We start from the raw sequence: 15,840 nt of genomic DNA, 5'->3' as shown, positions 1-15,840 counted from the left end.
TAACAGAGAGTCTGAAGAGAAGAGGCCGTTGCCAGAATCGAAGGGCAGACCTTATTAACACAAAAAGCGAGAAAAGCCGTTGCCAGATTTAGTACTTGAATTTGGTATTGTTACCTCAATTAATTTCCAGTCTCTCTCTTTTTTTTTTTTTTTTTTTGTTATGGTTATTATATTCCCTTTTGGTTGTTATTGATATTTATGTTGGGTTTTAGAAAATTTGTGTTGGTGTTTCTTAAATTTGAAGCTATGTTGGCGAAATGTGCAGGTTCTTCATGGGAGTGGAACGACTGCTACACGAATAAAATCGTAACTATTATTTAGTTCCACATTTTTTCTTATTTGTTTGTTAATCTATTTATTATATTTTTCATGTAATAATTTTTCTGTGACATTTAGGTTAAATTTGTAAAAGAATTTTTGATAAAAATTAGTTTAAAAAAATGGGGGCAACATTTTTGTACAGTCCTTTAGTAAACAGTATATGGGAGAATGGGGAGAAGAATTTTTAAAAAAGGAAAAAAAAAAACACTGTAGCTCAGTAGTGGCGTAGTGGGTACAACTGTTTCTGTGCGGTGTACAAGGTTTTAAAGCATAGAAGGGTTACTATTGTAAGATAATAGAACCGGTGCCTATTATTCAATATTCATGGCATATTTATAGTACATACACAAACCCTAATAAACTTGTAAACCCTAATGGACTCAAACCCACAACACTTGGGCCTAACATAATCCTCTAACACTCCCCCGCAGTCCGAACGGCGAAATCGCGAAAGTTCGGACTGGAACAAAACATTAAATATTAAATTAAAGAAATAAAATAAACTCTAATTTTTTTCATTTGTTGCACCAGATAGACTGATTTTGCTGATATCGTTGTGTCTTGCTTGACTGCGTTTCCTTTTCCGTAACGTTTTTTTTTATACGTCGTGGCATTTGCTTTGCCTAATGATTGAGCAGGACTTGGGCAAGGAACTCTGTCGACATAAACAACCTTCATCAACGCTGCAAATATATATTTTTTTGACACTATTCTATTTTTTTTTGGGGTTTGGAACCTAGTCAAGCTAGGCGGCTCATCCCCACGCCGATTATTATTGCTAGAAAGTTGACATATTAAAAAAAAAAATAGAAAAGAAAACTACAAAATAAGATATGTTATAATTCAGTAGGCTTATAACTACCTTTAGTGGTTTGATTCTTGATGTTATAATTCAGTAGGCTTATAACTACCTTTAGTGGTTTGATTCTTGATTAAGAATGCTAATAATGAAGTGTAAGAACAAAGATGATAATGGAGAGAAAGAAAGAAACACTTTGTAAGTGTGAAAAAATGGTGCAAGTTTAATGCTTGCATTCATGGCTATTTATAGCAAAAATATCACAAGTTTAGGTAATACAATAATATTACTTTTGTGTATCAATAATTGACTATCCATTTATATATATATTTATATATTATAACACTCCCCCTTGGATAGCAATTTTGTTTGTTTAAGATCAACTGTAAGTTACTGCCTCGTTAAAAACCTTGCTAAAGAAAACCCAGTGGGAAAAAAACTTTATCTAAGGGAAAAAGAGTGCAGCATGGAGTTGACTCCCCCTCAAGTAGACATCGCTTCAGTTGTTACATCTTTTGAACATGTCTCATGCCAATGTTATGAACGTGTGTTCTGAAAATAGCAGTTGGAAGTGCTTTTGTGAAAAGATCAGCAGAGTTTTTGCTGGATTGAACATATCTCATTTCAATCTCGTTGTCCTTAATGAGATTTTGAGTGTATGAGAAGAATCTAGGAGGTATGTGTTTGGTTCGGTCACTTTTGATATACCCTTCTTTCATCTGTGCTATGCAAGCTGCATTATCTTCATAGATAATTGTTGGACTTTTATCGCGTTCTAGTCCACAAGAATCAGTAATGATTTGTGTCATTGATCTCAACCAAAAACATTCCCGAGTAGCTTCATGTAATGCAATCACTTCGGCATGATTTGATGATGTAGCAACAAGTGTTTGTTTTTTAGAATGCCATGATATTGCAGTACCTCCATTTAGGAATACATATACAGTTTGAGATGTAGCTTTATGTGGATCAGATAAATAACCTGCATCAGCATAACCAACCAAATCTTGTTTTGATTCGTTAGAATAAAATAATTCTAAATCAGTAGTTCCTCGAAGGTATCGAAATATGTGTTTGATCCCATTCTAGTGTCTTTTGGTAGGAGCAGAGCTGAACCTTGCCAACAAATTAACTGCAAAAGAAATGTCAGGTCTTGTACAATTTGTAAGATACATAAGAGCTCCAATTGCACTAAGATATGGTACTTCTGGTCCAAGAATATCTTCATGATCTTCACATGGACGAAATGGATCAGTTTCAACATTGAGTGATCTAACAACCATAGGAGTACTTAATGGTTTTGCCTTGTCCATATTGAAACATTTCAAAATCTTTTCAGTATATGTTGTTTGATATACAAGTAAGCCATTAGGCATATGCTCAATTTGTAAACCAAGGCAATACTTGGTTTTTTCGATATCTTTCATTTCAAATTCTTTCTTTAGAAGTTGAATGGCTTCATGGATCTCTTTATTTGTACCTATGATGTTAAGATCATCAACATAAACAACTATGATCACATATCCGGATGTTGTTTTCTTAATGAAAACACAAGGACAAGTAAGGTTATTTGTATACCCTTTTCTTATCAAGTAATCACTTAATCGGTTATACCACATACGTCCCGATTGTTTTAACCCATATAAAGACCTTTGTAATTTAATCGAATACATTTCTTTGGGTTTTGCATTTGATGCTTCTGGTACCTTAAATCCTTCAGGTATCTTCATATATATATCACTATCAAGTGATCCATATAGATAAGCAGTCACAACATCCATGAGATGCATTTCTAAATTTTTAGAAACTGCCAGGCTGATTAAGTATCTAAAAGTAATTGCATCCATAACAGGGGAATAAGTTTCTTCATAATCAATTCCCGGTCTTTGAGAAAAACCTTGAGCTACAAGTCTAGCTTTATACCTTGTAACTTCATTTTTCTCATTTCTTTTTCGGACAAAAATCCATCTGTATCCTACAGGTTTCACATCTTTAGGAGTGAGAATGATGGATCCGAAAACTTTTTTTTTTATTGAGTGATTCTAATTCAGCTCGTATTGCTTCTTTCCATTGAGCCCAATCATGTCTATTTTAACATTCAACCATAGATGTTGGTTCTGGATCATCATCATTATTCATGATGTCATATGCAACATGAAATGAAAATTTCTCATCAAGATTTTTCATTTTATTTCGGTTCCATAATATTTTTGAATGTGCATAATTGATTGCAATTTCTGTATTGACATCATCAATCTCCTCTGCAGTAGGAGTACTGATTTGTGGTTCTTCTTGAACACTTTCTTTTACTTTATTATCAGCTGATTTTCTTTTTCGAGGATTTTTATCTTTGGAACCAACTGGTCTCCCACGTTTCAGACGTGGCATATATTCTTGAGTGACTACATTATCAGTTTTCCGATTTGGAATCTCAACTCGAGCTGGAGTATTAACTGCTGGTATATATGATTTAGTCACCCTTTTTGTATCTGTGAATGCATCAGGTAATTGATTTGCAAGTTCTTGCATATGCATTATCTTTTGAACTTCTATCTCGCATTCTTTTGTGCGAGGATCAAGATACTTTAATTGAGGTTCACACCATGAAACATCATTTTCTTTATTTTTTATTTCTCCCCCTAATCTAGGAAACAATGTTTCATTAAAATAACAATCAGCAAAACGTGCTGTAAAAACATCACCTGTCATAGGTTCAATATACCTTATGATTGAATATGTTTCATATCCAATATATATTCCCAACCTCCTTTGAGGACCCATTTTTGTACGTTGTGGTGGCGCAATTGGAACATATACTGCACAACCAAATGTTCTAAGGTGGGAAATATTTGGCTCTTGACCAAAAGCAAGTTGTAGGGGGGAATATTTATGACTTGCACTTGGTCTGATGCGAATCAATACAGCAGCATGTAAAATTGCATGACCCCATATAGATACAGGGAGTTTTGTTCTCATTATCAATGGTCTAGCGATTAACTGTAAACGTTTAATCAGTGACTCGGCTAAACCATTTTGTGTATGCACATGAGCAACAGAATGTTCAACAACAATTCCTATAGACATGCAATAGTCATTAAATGCTTAAGATGTAAACTCACCAGCATTATCAAGTCTCACCTTTTTAATGATGTAATCAGGAAAATGTGCTCTCAATTTAATAATTTCGGCAAGAAATTTTTCAAATGCCACATTACGGCTTGATAACAGACAAACATGAGACCATCTACTAGATGCGTCTATTAGGACCATGAAATATCTAAATGGTCCACATGGTGGATGAATTGGTCCACAAATATCACCTTGAATTCTTTCAAGAAACATTAGTGATTCTTTCTCAACCTTAAGTGGTGAGGGTCTAGTTATCAATTTTCCAAGAGAGCAAGATATACATGGAACCATTGTATCATGAAGGATTTTTCTATCCTTCAGTGGATGTCCATGTGTACATTCAATAATTCTTTTCATCATTGTTGATCCTGGATGGCCCAATCTGTTATGTCATAAACTGATTACACCAGGATCAATATATTTTTCGTTAACTACCATATGTATTTCTGGTACATTTATATGTGTATAATGTAATCCAGAACTAAGTCTTGGCAGTTTTTCAACCACATGACTCTTGTCAGTGATACTTAAATATTTCTCATTTTCTGTTGTCACTGACTGATAATCATACCCGTTAAGGTATATGTCGGAGAAACTCAATAAATTTCTGCTTGACTTGGGAGAAAATAAGGCATCATTTATTAAAAATTTTGTACCATTTGGTAGTATGAAATTTGCCTTTCCTATCCCTTTTATCAAGTTAGCAGGTCCTGATATTGTATGTATAGTTCCTTCCGTTGGTTTTAGATCAATAAAATATTTCTCGGATTTAAGTATAGTGTGTGTAGTTCCACTGTCTGCTATACAGAGATCTCCACCACTTGATTGATGTTGTATTCCAGCAAAATTCATATTGAACTTCATATATAAGAAATAAATAGTGAGTACATTAATATTACACAATATTTTACACGCAAATAGATAGTACTGAAACATTTAGCAAACATAATGACAAAGACAGACGATATTAAATCGTTTATTTTTCGAAAGACACACAACTTAAACATTCAAGAAATCTTCATATAAATCAGATGGTTTCTCAGTGACTGTTGGATCGACGTTATCCACAAAGTTTACTTCCTTTTCTTTATCTTTCAGCGAATCCTGATACATCTTAACAAGATGTTTAGATGTTCGGCAAGTATCAGCCCAGTGGCCCATTCTACCACATCTGTAGCAAGATTCTTCAGAATTTTTAGAAGAATTTTCTTCAACATCTTGTTTAGTGGGCTTGTTTTGTGGTTGATATTTATATTTTCGTGGATTATTATTTCTTTGACCACCACGGCCACGACCACGACCACGTCCTCGCCGATTACCATTACCATAAGGATGATTTCTACCATAGTTATGGCTTTTGGCATGATGATGGTGATGGTTATTATAACCACGACCTTGCCCGCGTCCTTGTCCCTGTTTATAATTATTTGCAGTATTTGCTTCATCGATTGCAAGTGTACCAGTAGGACGGGATTGCTGATTTTTCATTAATAGCTCATCATTTTGCTCTGCAACTAAGAGATATGAATTAAGTTTAGGATATGTTTTGAACTTTAGCATTCTCAAATTTCTTTGCACTGTGATGTTTGCAGCATTCATTGTGGAGAAAGTTTTCTCCATCATGTCTGCATCACTTATTTCATGTCCACAGAATTTAAGTTGTGAACATGTATTATACAGAGCTGAGCTATATTCATTTACTTTCTTAAAGTCTTGGAACCTTAATGTTCTCCATTGTTCCATAGCAGCTGGAAGTAAAATTTCTCTTTGATTATTGAATCTGCTTTTGAGACCTTCCCATAAAACATGGGGATCTTCTACAGTCACATAATTATTTTGTAAGCATTCATCAATATGTTGATGAATAAAGCAACATGCCGTTGCTTGTTCTTTTTCAGAACAAGTGTTGTTTTCATTTATGGCTTCAAGAATGCCCATTGATTTAAGATGCATTTTTACTTTTATAACCCATGACATGTAGTTGTTTCCAGTTGATTCTAAAGGAGTAAATTTAAGCTTTTTCAGATTCGACATTTTCTATTAAAACAAACAACATGATAAATTATAGTCACTTTATATTCATAAGTATATAAACAATAAACATAAATTTAATATAACACAAATGATAAGTAGGTGACAGTGTCGACCATATGTAAGCAATCATTAATAAATGTTATATAACATAAATATAAATATTAGTAAACATAAATGATAATTAGGCGACAGTGTCGGCCATATAAATGTTAGATAATAGAAATATAAATGTTAGTAACATAAATGATAATTAGGCGACAGTGTCGGCCATATAAATGTTAGATAATTGAAATATAAATGTTAATAACATAAATGATAATTAGACGACAGTGTCGACCATATATTATTCAGGTGGTATAACCGACCATATATCATTTAGGTGGCAGAGCCAACCATAATTAGTATTAAGATTATCGTGCTGATAACGTGTTATAATTCAGTAGGCTTATAACTACCTTTAGTGGTTTGATTCTTGATGTTATAATTCAGTAGGCTTATAACTACCTTTAGTGGTTTGATTCTTAATTAAGAATGCTAATAATGAAGTGTAAGAACAAAGATGATAATGGAGAGAAAGAAAGAAACACTTTGTAAGTATGAGAAAATGGTGCAAGTTTAATGCTTGCATTCATGGCTATTTATAGCAAAAATATCACAAGTTTAGGTAATACAATAATATTGCTTTTGTGTATCAATAATTGACTATCCATTTATATATATATATATTTATATATTATAACAAGATACGAAATTTGCGGTTTAATACTGATCACCGTCGAAATATGCGGTTCATCACGGTGGCTTTTTTTGTGTGTCTCTTTAATTGAAAAAATCAACCGGGTCTTTAAATGAGAGAAACAAAAAACGAAAAGTATTATTATTATTTTTTTGAGTGCTGTTTTCTAACGATAACAAATTGGTAGCACAAAGAAAACAATAAAAAAGGGATTATTATGGAGCATGCGTAGTGAATCGTGACGGTGGTAAAAAAGATTAATTAGAAGAAAAGGATAGCAAATTTACAACCTATAGATGAGATGATGTGGCTGAAAAAAAAATGATGATAATTGAAAACGGCGGTAGCGATTGTTTTAGGAGGATTGTTTTAGGAGGACCTGGTTCCACCAGGATCATATGGCTCGGATACCATGTAAGAGAATAGAACTGGTGCCTATTATTCAATATTCATGGCATATTTATAGTACATACACAAACCCTAATAAACTTGTAAACCCTAATGGACCCAAACCCACAAGACTTGGGCCTAACATAATCCTCTAACAACTATTGCGTTACTATCGTAAAACTTTGTCTAATAGTATATAGGTGTAATATCATCTTCGACATTGCAGTTGTTTGCACAATTCAATCTAAGAAACATGGCATCCCTCATGCACACATGTCTAATTTTGAAATCTACTGATAAGTTTCCAAAAGCGGGACATTTTGATCGTAATTTTCCAGATGAAATAGATTAAGAAGATGTTGGTTGAGATGAAGATTGAGAAGTCTTAAATTTTCATTGTTTTAGTATTTTCTATGTTATATCTCATTGGATGCTTTTGTTTTGTGTATGCAATATGATCATGAACTAGTTCGGTCCGGTCCACGCGATGCAGCGGGGGCTTTCGGACTGCGTATTCATATTTAACGTAGCGTTGTATATTTACAGAGGGGAACACGGCCCATGTGTTAAGCGCCGTTTTAAATGTCGTTGTGTTAAGCGTTTTTTAAAAAGTATCCGTTTCGAACGTAGTTAGTTTTGTTTTGTTCAATAAATTTTTTCGAGTGTAATGGTGCTTTCGGAAAAATTTAACTCGCGGCGAGCAGAAAGATACGGGCTGTCGTTGTATTTAGCGTTTTTTAAAAAGTGTCCGTTTCGAACGTGGTTAGTTTCGTTTTGTTCATAAAATTATTTCGAGTCTGACGCTGCCGTCGAAAAAATTTAACTCGTGGCGAGCGGGAAGATACGGGTTGTAGATGTGCTTAGCGTTTTTTTAAAAAATTGTCCGTTTCGCGTATAGTTAGTCCCGTTGGGTTTGTAAAATTTTTCGTAATTAAACGGTGGTCTCGAAAAAATTTAACTCGCACCGAGCGAGAAGATAGGGCCTGTTATAAATTCGGGTGGAATTAGTTTCTTTTATTTTAATGAAATTATATATTTACACTTTTAACCCCTGAGAAAGTGTAAACTTGAGGAGTCGTTGTGTAAATATAGCCGAAGTTGAGGGACCGTTTGTAATGTGAACGCAAACTCAAAACTACATTCCGATATAACTGAAACTACACTCATTCCCATCACATTTAGTATATAAAGGTTTATAGTAATATTTTTATCACCTTAATATTTATGTACCATCAATCTATAATAATGTTTTCAATCAAACCCATGAATTTACGGGTCACTTAACTAAGTCTTATGTTACCATTGACTAAATCAATCAATTATCATGTTCATTTTACGTATCTTACATTATCTTTATTATGTTTTATTATTTTTTAATGTTTGCCTTTAGTCAGTACTTTTATTAAGCGACTCCTAATTGCAGTTAGTGGGTCTTGTTTGGAACTCACAATATTATATTATAACTGTTAATTTAAGTGATAACTCAACCTCAAAATACCAGCAATGAGGCAAGGCGATTCTTAAGATAGAGCGAGGTCTATTTCAAAGTAATGCACTCAAGGTTTTCATGGTTAGAACTTAGAAGCCAACGCCTCTCAACGTTATCGGTCACTTGATGAGTTGATGGCGACATACACAAAGCTGGCATCATATTATTTTGGCCCGAGTAAAATATTTGGGCTCTTTTTTTTTTTTACTGGCTAAGCCTAAGAAACTTTATAAAGAAAATAGGCTCATGGCATGGCCCGTCTTATTTAAAATGTCAAGGGCTAAGGCAAATAACTCGAATTAGGTTTAAAACTATTCATAAAAGGGTTATTTTGGTAACTGACAAACCTGAATTTGCGTTGGCCTTTTTTTTACTTTAAGGGTACTTTTTTTAATTTTAAAAGCTTGGATTTTTTATTTATTTATTTTTGACAAAAAACTATAACATTAAGGTAAGAGTAAAAATTTAATTTAATTTACAACTCCTAAGTAACATGTTTTTTTTACAAGAAAACAAAAACTTCATAAATAACAAAGTCTTTCGTCAAAAGAAAAAAAGCGAATAACTCAAACAAGCAGATGCAGCATAACGGCAAGTCTCGCAACTAGAAAGCAAAGAAAACGAACTGCCTAACCTAAACTATCTCGAAAACGAGTTGTTCCTAAATGAAGAGACCAAAACAAACCATAACACAACACAGACCAAAATAAACTTGCACTAAAATGAACTAAACAAAGAAATTAAACCATACAAGAAAAATATCAACCAATACCAACTACACTCAAAAGAATAATGCTAAACAAGAAGCTCACAAGATGCTTAATTTATCCGCCGCCTGAGAAGCCTTCTTGTTCTCCGACCCGGGCTTCAACAACTTACCCTCCACCTGCTCAAACCGTTCCTGTTTACCCGCACGATTAGCATAAACAAAAACCTTGAAGCGTCGGAACAAGAAGCTTCCTTTGACATCAAACCTTAAATCCCGGCAAAAAGCAAACCTTGGCTTGACCCATCTCCTTGAACCGACCCAAACATGTCTTCTAAATCGTTTACCTCATCTCAATCCCGTACGTCACTATACTAAGATCGGAGGCGGAGACAGAGAATGCATTTGGATGCTTTGTCTACCTCAACTCCTCACATATGTCTATTATATTGTATTAAAAATTGTATATTAATGGCCAACATCCCCTAATTAAAAATTATAACAACCCCTAATTTTTATATTAATGTTTATTTTTCGAGAAATGCCACCTTTATTCGTAAATTTCGGCTTCGCTTCTGACTAATATGTTACATAAATATGTCGATTACACCATTTTTTCCTGTACTTAAATTATTTGTATTAAGTATTAGGGAGTGATATTAACAACTGTTTAAATGGTAAAGTACATATTAATTTTCAGTAGTTACTTAACCTATGTCATAATCTTTGTAATTCTAATAAACTTATATGCTCTATTGCATCAACATTTTCTAATAGTACTTTTATTAACATGTTATACATATTCCATACAAAAATCGTTAAATAACAGGACAATCATAATAAACCCAATTTTCAATAGCTCCTCCACTCCAATGATAAACACATTTAAAGTAAACATTTTTTTCTTTTCAAAAAAACCCACAAATAATACTTCCATCAAAGATGCCCTTAGTAAAGAGAAATTTTTCAAAAGTAAAGCTAAGACTTATTTATGAAGTATACTAAGTCAAAATAATTAATGATTTTGTTTTCAGAAATGTACAAAAATATGGTTTTAGGTGATATATAAACTTGCATTTTGAGTTTATCTTCTCATATTGTACTATCTCAAATAAATCGGGATGATAATGAATCGCCTAACTTGATTAAGTTAAGTATAAACCCTAAAAATATGTTATTTGCTTACGCGAGCATTGTTCCTCGTCCCATCCCGAGCATTTGGAAAGTCTGGATCAGCCCTGACTACCCTTATCAAGCTATCCACTTACTCAATTATATTTTAGATGATTCCTTATTGTTTTTAATCTTGATTAAGTAGATCATAACTTGTCATTAGTAAGTACGACCAACTGAATCTTTATTGGATCACTAAGTTTAGGTATTGTTTTTAAATATGTCTCTTTATTACTCTCTCCGTCTCATTCCAATAGTCCACAGACAAAAAACACGCAGTTTTAGGAAATTCCACTAACTTCATTTCTCCACCAATGAAATATCTTCTCTCTCCAGATCCACCAATGAAATATCTTCTTTCCTTTCTATTTATGAAAGTGGACTATCAGAATGGGACAATCCAAAATGGAATAAGGCCCTATTGAAATGAGACGGAGGTAGTAATAAGTTTAGTGTTTTGTGGTCCCTTTAAATACGTTAAATATAGAATAAATAATAAAAAATATAAATATATAAGCAGAATATAATTCATTGTTTTCGTCATATACAACTTAAAAAGTATGACATTGAGATTTTTTAACCCCTCAATGAGTTGTTATTCACTCAAAAAGAATGATGGTAACTTTTAGCTTTTCATTTAATCTTTCACCCTCCATATTTGACTCTAGTGACTTTTTGGCTAGCTTAAACATCCAGTGGTCTATACATAAATTCTACAAACATTTGAATTATATAATAATCTGTATTACAATTACAATTACAATTGCCATTATTATGACTTACTTTATCAGACTATATTTTGATTAATACGATCAGATATATACGTGCTAAAATCTTTAATATACAATTACCATTATTATGACTTACTTTATCAGACTATTTTGATTAATACGATCATATATAAACGTGCTAAAATCTTTAATATTTTGATTAATACAGTATAATTTAAATAACTAATTAAGCGTTCTTTAATATAACCTTAACACTTAACATGGTTTACAATTGAAGGGGCGTTACTTAAATAAATAAATAAGGAGTAAATTCGCAAGATATTGCAGGGGAAAAAGGGATTATCAGACCGCTAGTATCGGTCTGCAATTGGGGGCCACCCTTGGGTCCGTCCATAAGGGCGCCGATACTAACAAAACCGCCTTCCACCGCCTTTGATCGACCGTCGTTTAAATTGCTTGGCTTTGAAAATTTCCATCACGGACTAAATACAAATAAACGGTTTTTTTTTTTGCAACGGCTATTGACCCCATTTTGTTTTGTTTTTTTTTTTCACAACTACAATCTTATTTAAAACACATCTATCTCATCTCATCTATAGTTAATATTAAAAGCCTATAATGATGATATCATTATTAGACTAATTCATTTGTTAAGAAAAAATTAAAAAAAAAAAGAAAAAAATCTAAGCATGTTGGGTGATTTTATTAATCTAAATAATTTTAAATTAAAATTAAATTTTATTAATTAATTATTGTTATTAAATCTTATTAATAATTTTAATTATTAAAAATAAATTATTTTAAATTATTTTAATTAATTATTTTAAATTGAGTACGAGAAGACATAAAAGCTACGTAAAAGGAAGCCAATAACTTTAGCATTTACGTTCACTTCATACCTAAAACGAATCATTAAACTGTTTAATTTAAACAAACCCGTGATCCCACGGGTGATTTCACTAGTTTAAATACATACATCTATCTCATTTTCACCAACATTCAACACCCATTCTCATCTACTTCGGGCAAATATTATTAAAAAATAATAATAAAGAATGATACAATGAGGTGCAGCTGCTACTAGAGAGTCTAGAAGCCCAGCAAATTAACGACCAACTAGCTACCAAATACAAATATGATAACTAGACCACTACCAAACTAAGCAGAAACATTAACCTAAATGTCAGTCGATTTTTAGTTGATCAACCAGGCAAGAAGGCTTGAACTGTAATGTCATCAGCTTTAACCGAACATTAAACCGAATCAACTCAAACAATTGCTCCACTAATTTGTGCTTTCCCTTGAATAGCCGACTATTCCTCTCCTGCCATATAAAGTAAACTGTCGCAGCAAAACATAATTTAGCAACTACCACTCTTGACGAATTTCGCCCAGCTATAGGGATAAGAACATCCCTACACTCTTTCCAATCATCATTATGCATATTTATGTGAAGTAAAGCACGAACAAGCTTCCAAATTTTTGACGTAAATTCACATTTGAAAAAAAGATAAGCATGCGAATCTATGCTATCGTTGCAAAAAAAAAAAAAAAAAAAAAAAAAACAATTTAGAACCGGATTGGCACGCAAATCCCATGGCTTAAGCTTGTCTTGCGTCTTTAGCCTCTCACCCATTAGTAACCACATTACAAATGCATGCATGGGAATACTGTGACTGAACCAAACGACCTTAAACCAGTTAACACTAGGGGCACGAGGGCGAATCGACTCCCATATCCGATTCACTGAGACAGAGTGCAAATCATTGTCTGACCAACATAACCTATCTTCCGTATCAGAAAAGGACGACATAACGAGCTGCTGAAGAGCGGGATATCTGTGGTACCAGTTTGCTGGCCAAACAGCGCCATTTGAACCAATAACATCACAAACCTTGTCATATTTGTAAAACCCATCACTCACAATCTCATCAATGGGAATAATATCAACTAGAGGCCCAATATTACTCCAAGAATCAAGCCAAGCACAAGCTGTGTGGCCATTACCCAATCGATACACAAAATATTTTCAGACTAGAGGCCCAATATTACTTCTATCACCTTCATCTTCACTTTAATCTCCATCATATCTTCAAGCAACAAAAACAAAAACAAAAACAAAAACAAAAACAAAAACAACAACAACAACAACAACAACTTCATCTCGTTGATGAAGACATGTGGCAGTCGGTCCTTCAAAGCACTCTTCATCAAACTCATCAAAACACGGTTCAACAATCTCACATGAATATGCAATACCCTCAATATCATCAACTAAATAATTGGGCCGTGAATCCATTTTCCATACCTCATTACCTTACTAATCCTCACTATCAAACATCTCAATATAACCAACCACAAACAAGTCAACATAACCAACCACAAACACCTCAAAACAACCAACCTCAAAGCCCTTACATACCAACGTTTTACACATCACTCGAATAAGAGGAACCCGAGGAAGTGCATGAAACACAACCCGAATTTAAGGAGGTCGAAGAAACACAAGAAACTGCCGCCTCCAACAAAGGAAAAAGGGCAAAGGTTATATGGTCGGACGAGGAAAGTAGGATTTTGGCGGAGTGTGGGATGCGCGCTACTCTAAATCCCAGTATTGGAAACTCCCAAACACATAGTTCATTTTGGGGGACCGTCCGACAAGATTACAACTCTAAAGTACGTGAACAAAGGCGTATGGATCAAATATCGGGCAAGTGGACCAAGATGGCCAAAGATATCAAGCTATTTGTCGCACTTTATGAAAAACTTGTTAAGCATTGGCCTAGTGGAGCCAACGATAACGATATTATGGTGTAATGACCCGAATTTTTCGACTTGCTTTTGTGCTTGTTACTTTCTGCGAAACTGCGTATTTGTGCGTAATGAGCTATATTATATTCTGGGATCTTATTTCATAATTAATTACCTTCGTTTATACCATACAATGTGCCATTAAGTACTTAGTTACTTAACTTGATCCCTGAATGCTTTTACGACCGTTAGTGTCACTTGATGTTGAGAACGAGCTATATGTTTTGGTACACGTTTAACTTTGGTCGTAATTGGAATATTACGACTACGAAATACTAATTGTTATTTTCTAATAACAATTACTTGGGCTTTTGGTTACTTAATTACGCTTAGTAATTTACTTATGCTCACTAGTTAGTCTTGTTGGACTTTCTGCCTTGTTGGACTCAAGCCCACCCTACTCTAGCTAATGGACTATTTAATTAGCCCAATTTTAATAAGTTTATGACCCATATAAATGTAAGACAAATGCCCATTTATTAGAGGGAACATACTAGCATTTTTGTTAACCATAATCACAATTGTTGCATGGGATCCCAACATAAGCACCAACTTTAGACAACCATTATCCAAAAAGCAAAAGTTTGTCCCCCTTATCCCCCCCAAACCCCATGGCCACCACCACTATACCACCCCATCCCCTCCTATAAATACCATGCTAATTCCTCACATTTCACACTTGATTTCATTCACAAATTACACACACTTACTCTCTAATTCTCTCTCTAGTCTTTCTCACTCTAAAAAGTGTAAGTTTTAAATTTTCTTCTTCTTCTTCTCTTCTCAAAGTCGACATCATCATCATCATTAAAGGTTCTAGCTTTTTAGCTTTTTGATCTTGTTATATCTTGTAGATTCAAACTTGGGTTTGAATCCTTCAAGAATATGAAAGATTCAAGCTTTCTAGCTTTGAATCTTCATTTACTTGTTACATCTAGCTTATGATTTCTTTATTTTGTTATAAAGATCAAAATTTGTGTTTATAATCTTCATGTAACTTGAAGATCTAGTCTTTTGCTTTAAGGATCTTCAAGAACACTAAAGATCTAAGCTTTCTAGCTTAGGGTTTCATTATTTTGTTAAAGATCTTAGCTTTTTAGCTTATGGTCTCATTACTTTCATTAGATCTTAGCTTTCTAGCTTATGGTCTCATTAATCTTGTAAAGATCCAAGCTTTCTAGCTTAGGTTTTCTTAATACTTGAGATCTAAGTTATTATTGTAGATCTCACTTACTTGGAACCTTTTTGTGTTTGTTGTGATGATAAAGATCAAGTCTTCATCATCACATATGATGGAGATGCATAAACTTGTGTAAAAAGGACAAATGTTGAAGCTTTATTGGATTTATGCAATAAAGAGGCAATCTTGATGTTCAAAACTTGTAAAATGATAGCTTTTACTCTTAGTTGTGTGTTTATGGTGGAAACTTGGTCAAAGTGATTCTAAAACATCAAAGAGTTGTACACTTGAAGCATACACGCATCAAGGATGAGAACCGTGATGAGCATCAAGCACCAAGA

General features: G+C 33.6%; 1 protein-coding gene across 1 annotated transcript; it reads right to left on the bottom strand.

Moving 5' to 3' along the window:
* Nucleotides 1–12,691: 12,691 nt before the first annotated feature.
* LOC139863227 (uncharacterized) lies at nt 12,692–13,807 on the bottom strand. Its single transcript, XM_071851868.1, has 4 exons — nt 13,687–13,807; nt 13,570–13,598; nt 13,152–13,402; nt 12,692–13,037 (listed from the first exon to the last, which is right to left on the bottom strand). The coding sequence occupies exons 1-4, from the start codon at nt 13,805–13,807 to the stop codon at nt 12,692–12,694; spliced, it is 747 nt and encodes a 248-aa protein (XP_071707969.1).
* Between the last annotated feature and the right edge of the window lie 2,033 nt (nt 13,808–15,840).

Source organism: Rutidosis leptorrhynchoides, chromosome 8, assembly GCF_046630445.1.
Source record: "Rutidosis leptorrhynchoides isolate AG116_Rl617_1_P2 chromosome 8, CSIRO_AGI_Rlap_v1, whole genome shotgun sequence".
NCBI classification, from domain to species: domain Eukaryota; kingdom Viridiplantae; phylum Streptophyta; class Magnoliopsida; order Asterales; family Asteraceae; genus Rutidosis; species Rutidosis leptorrhynchoides.
This window is presented reverse-complemented; position numbering and strand designations above follow the sequence as displayed.

What these genes read in the sequence shown, in the direction of transcription:
- LOC139863227 (XM_071851868.1), bottom strand. Translation starts at nt 13,807, where the DNA reads ATGGATTCACGGCCCAATTATTTAGTTGATGATATTGAGGGTATTGCA. An exon ending in TGAAGGACCGACTGCCACAT is followed by an intron (nt 13,599 to 13,686) that starts GTCTTCATCAAC and finishes TGTTGCTTGAAG; the next exon opens with ATATGATGGAGATTAAAGTG. An exon ending in ATGCATGCATTTGTAATGTG is followed by an intron (nt 13,038 to 13,151) that starts GTTACTAATGGG and finishes TTGCAACGATAG; the next exon opens with CATAGATTCGCATGCTTATC.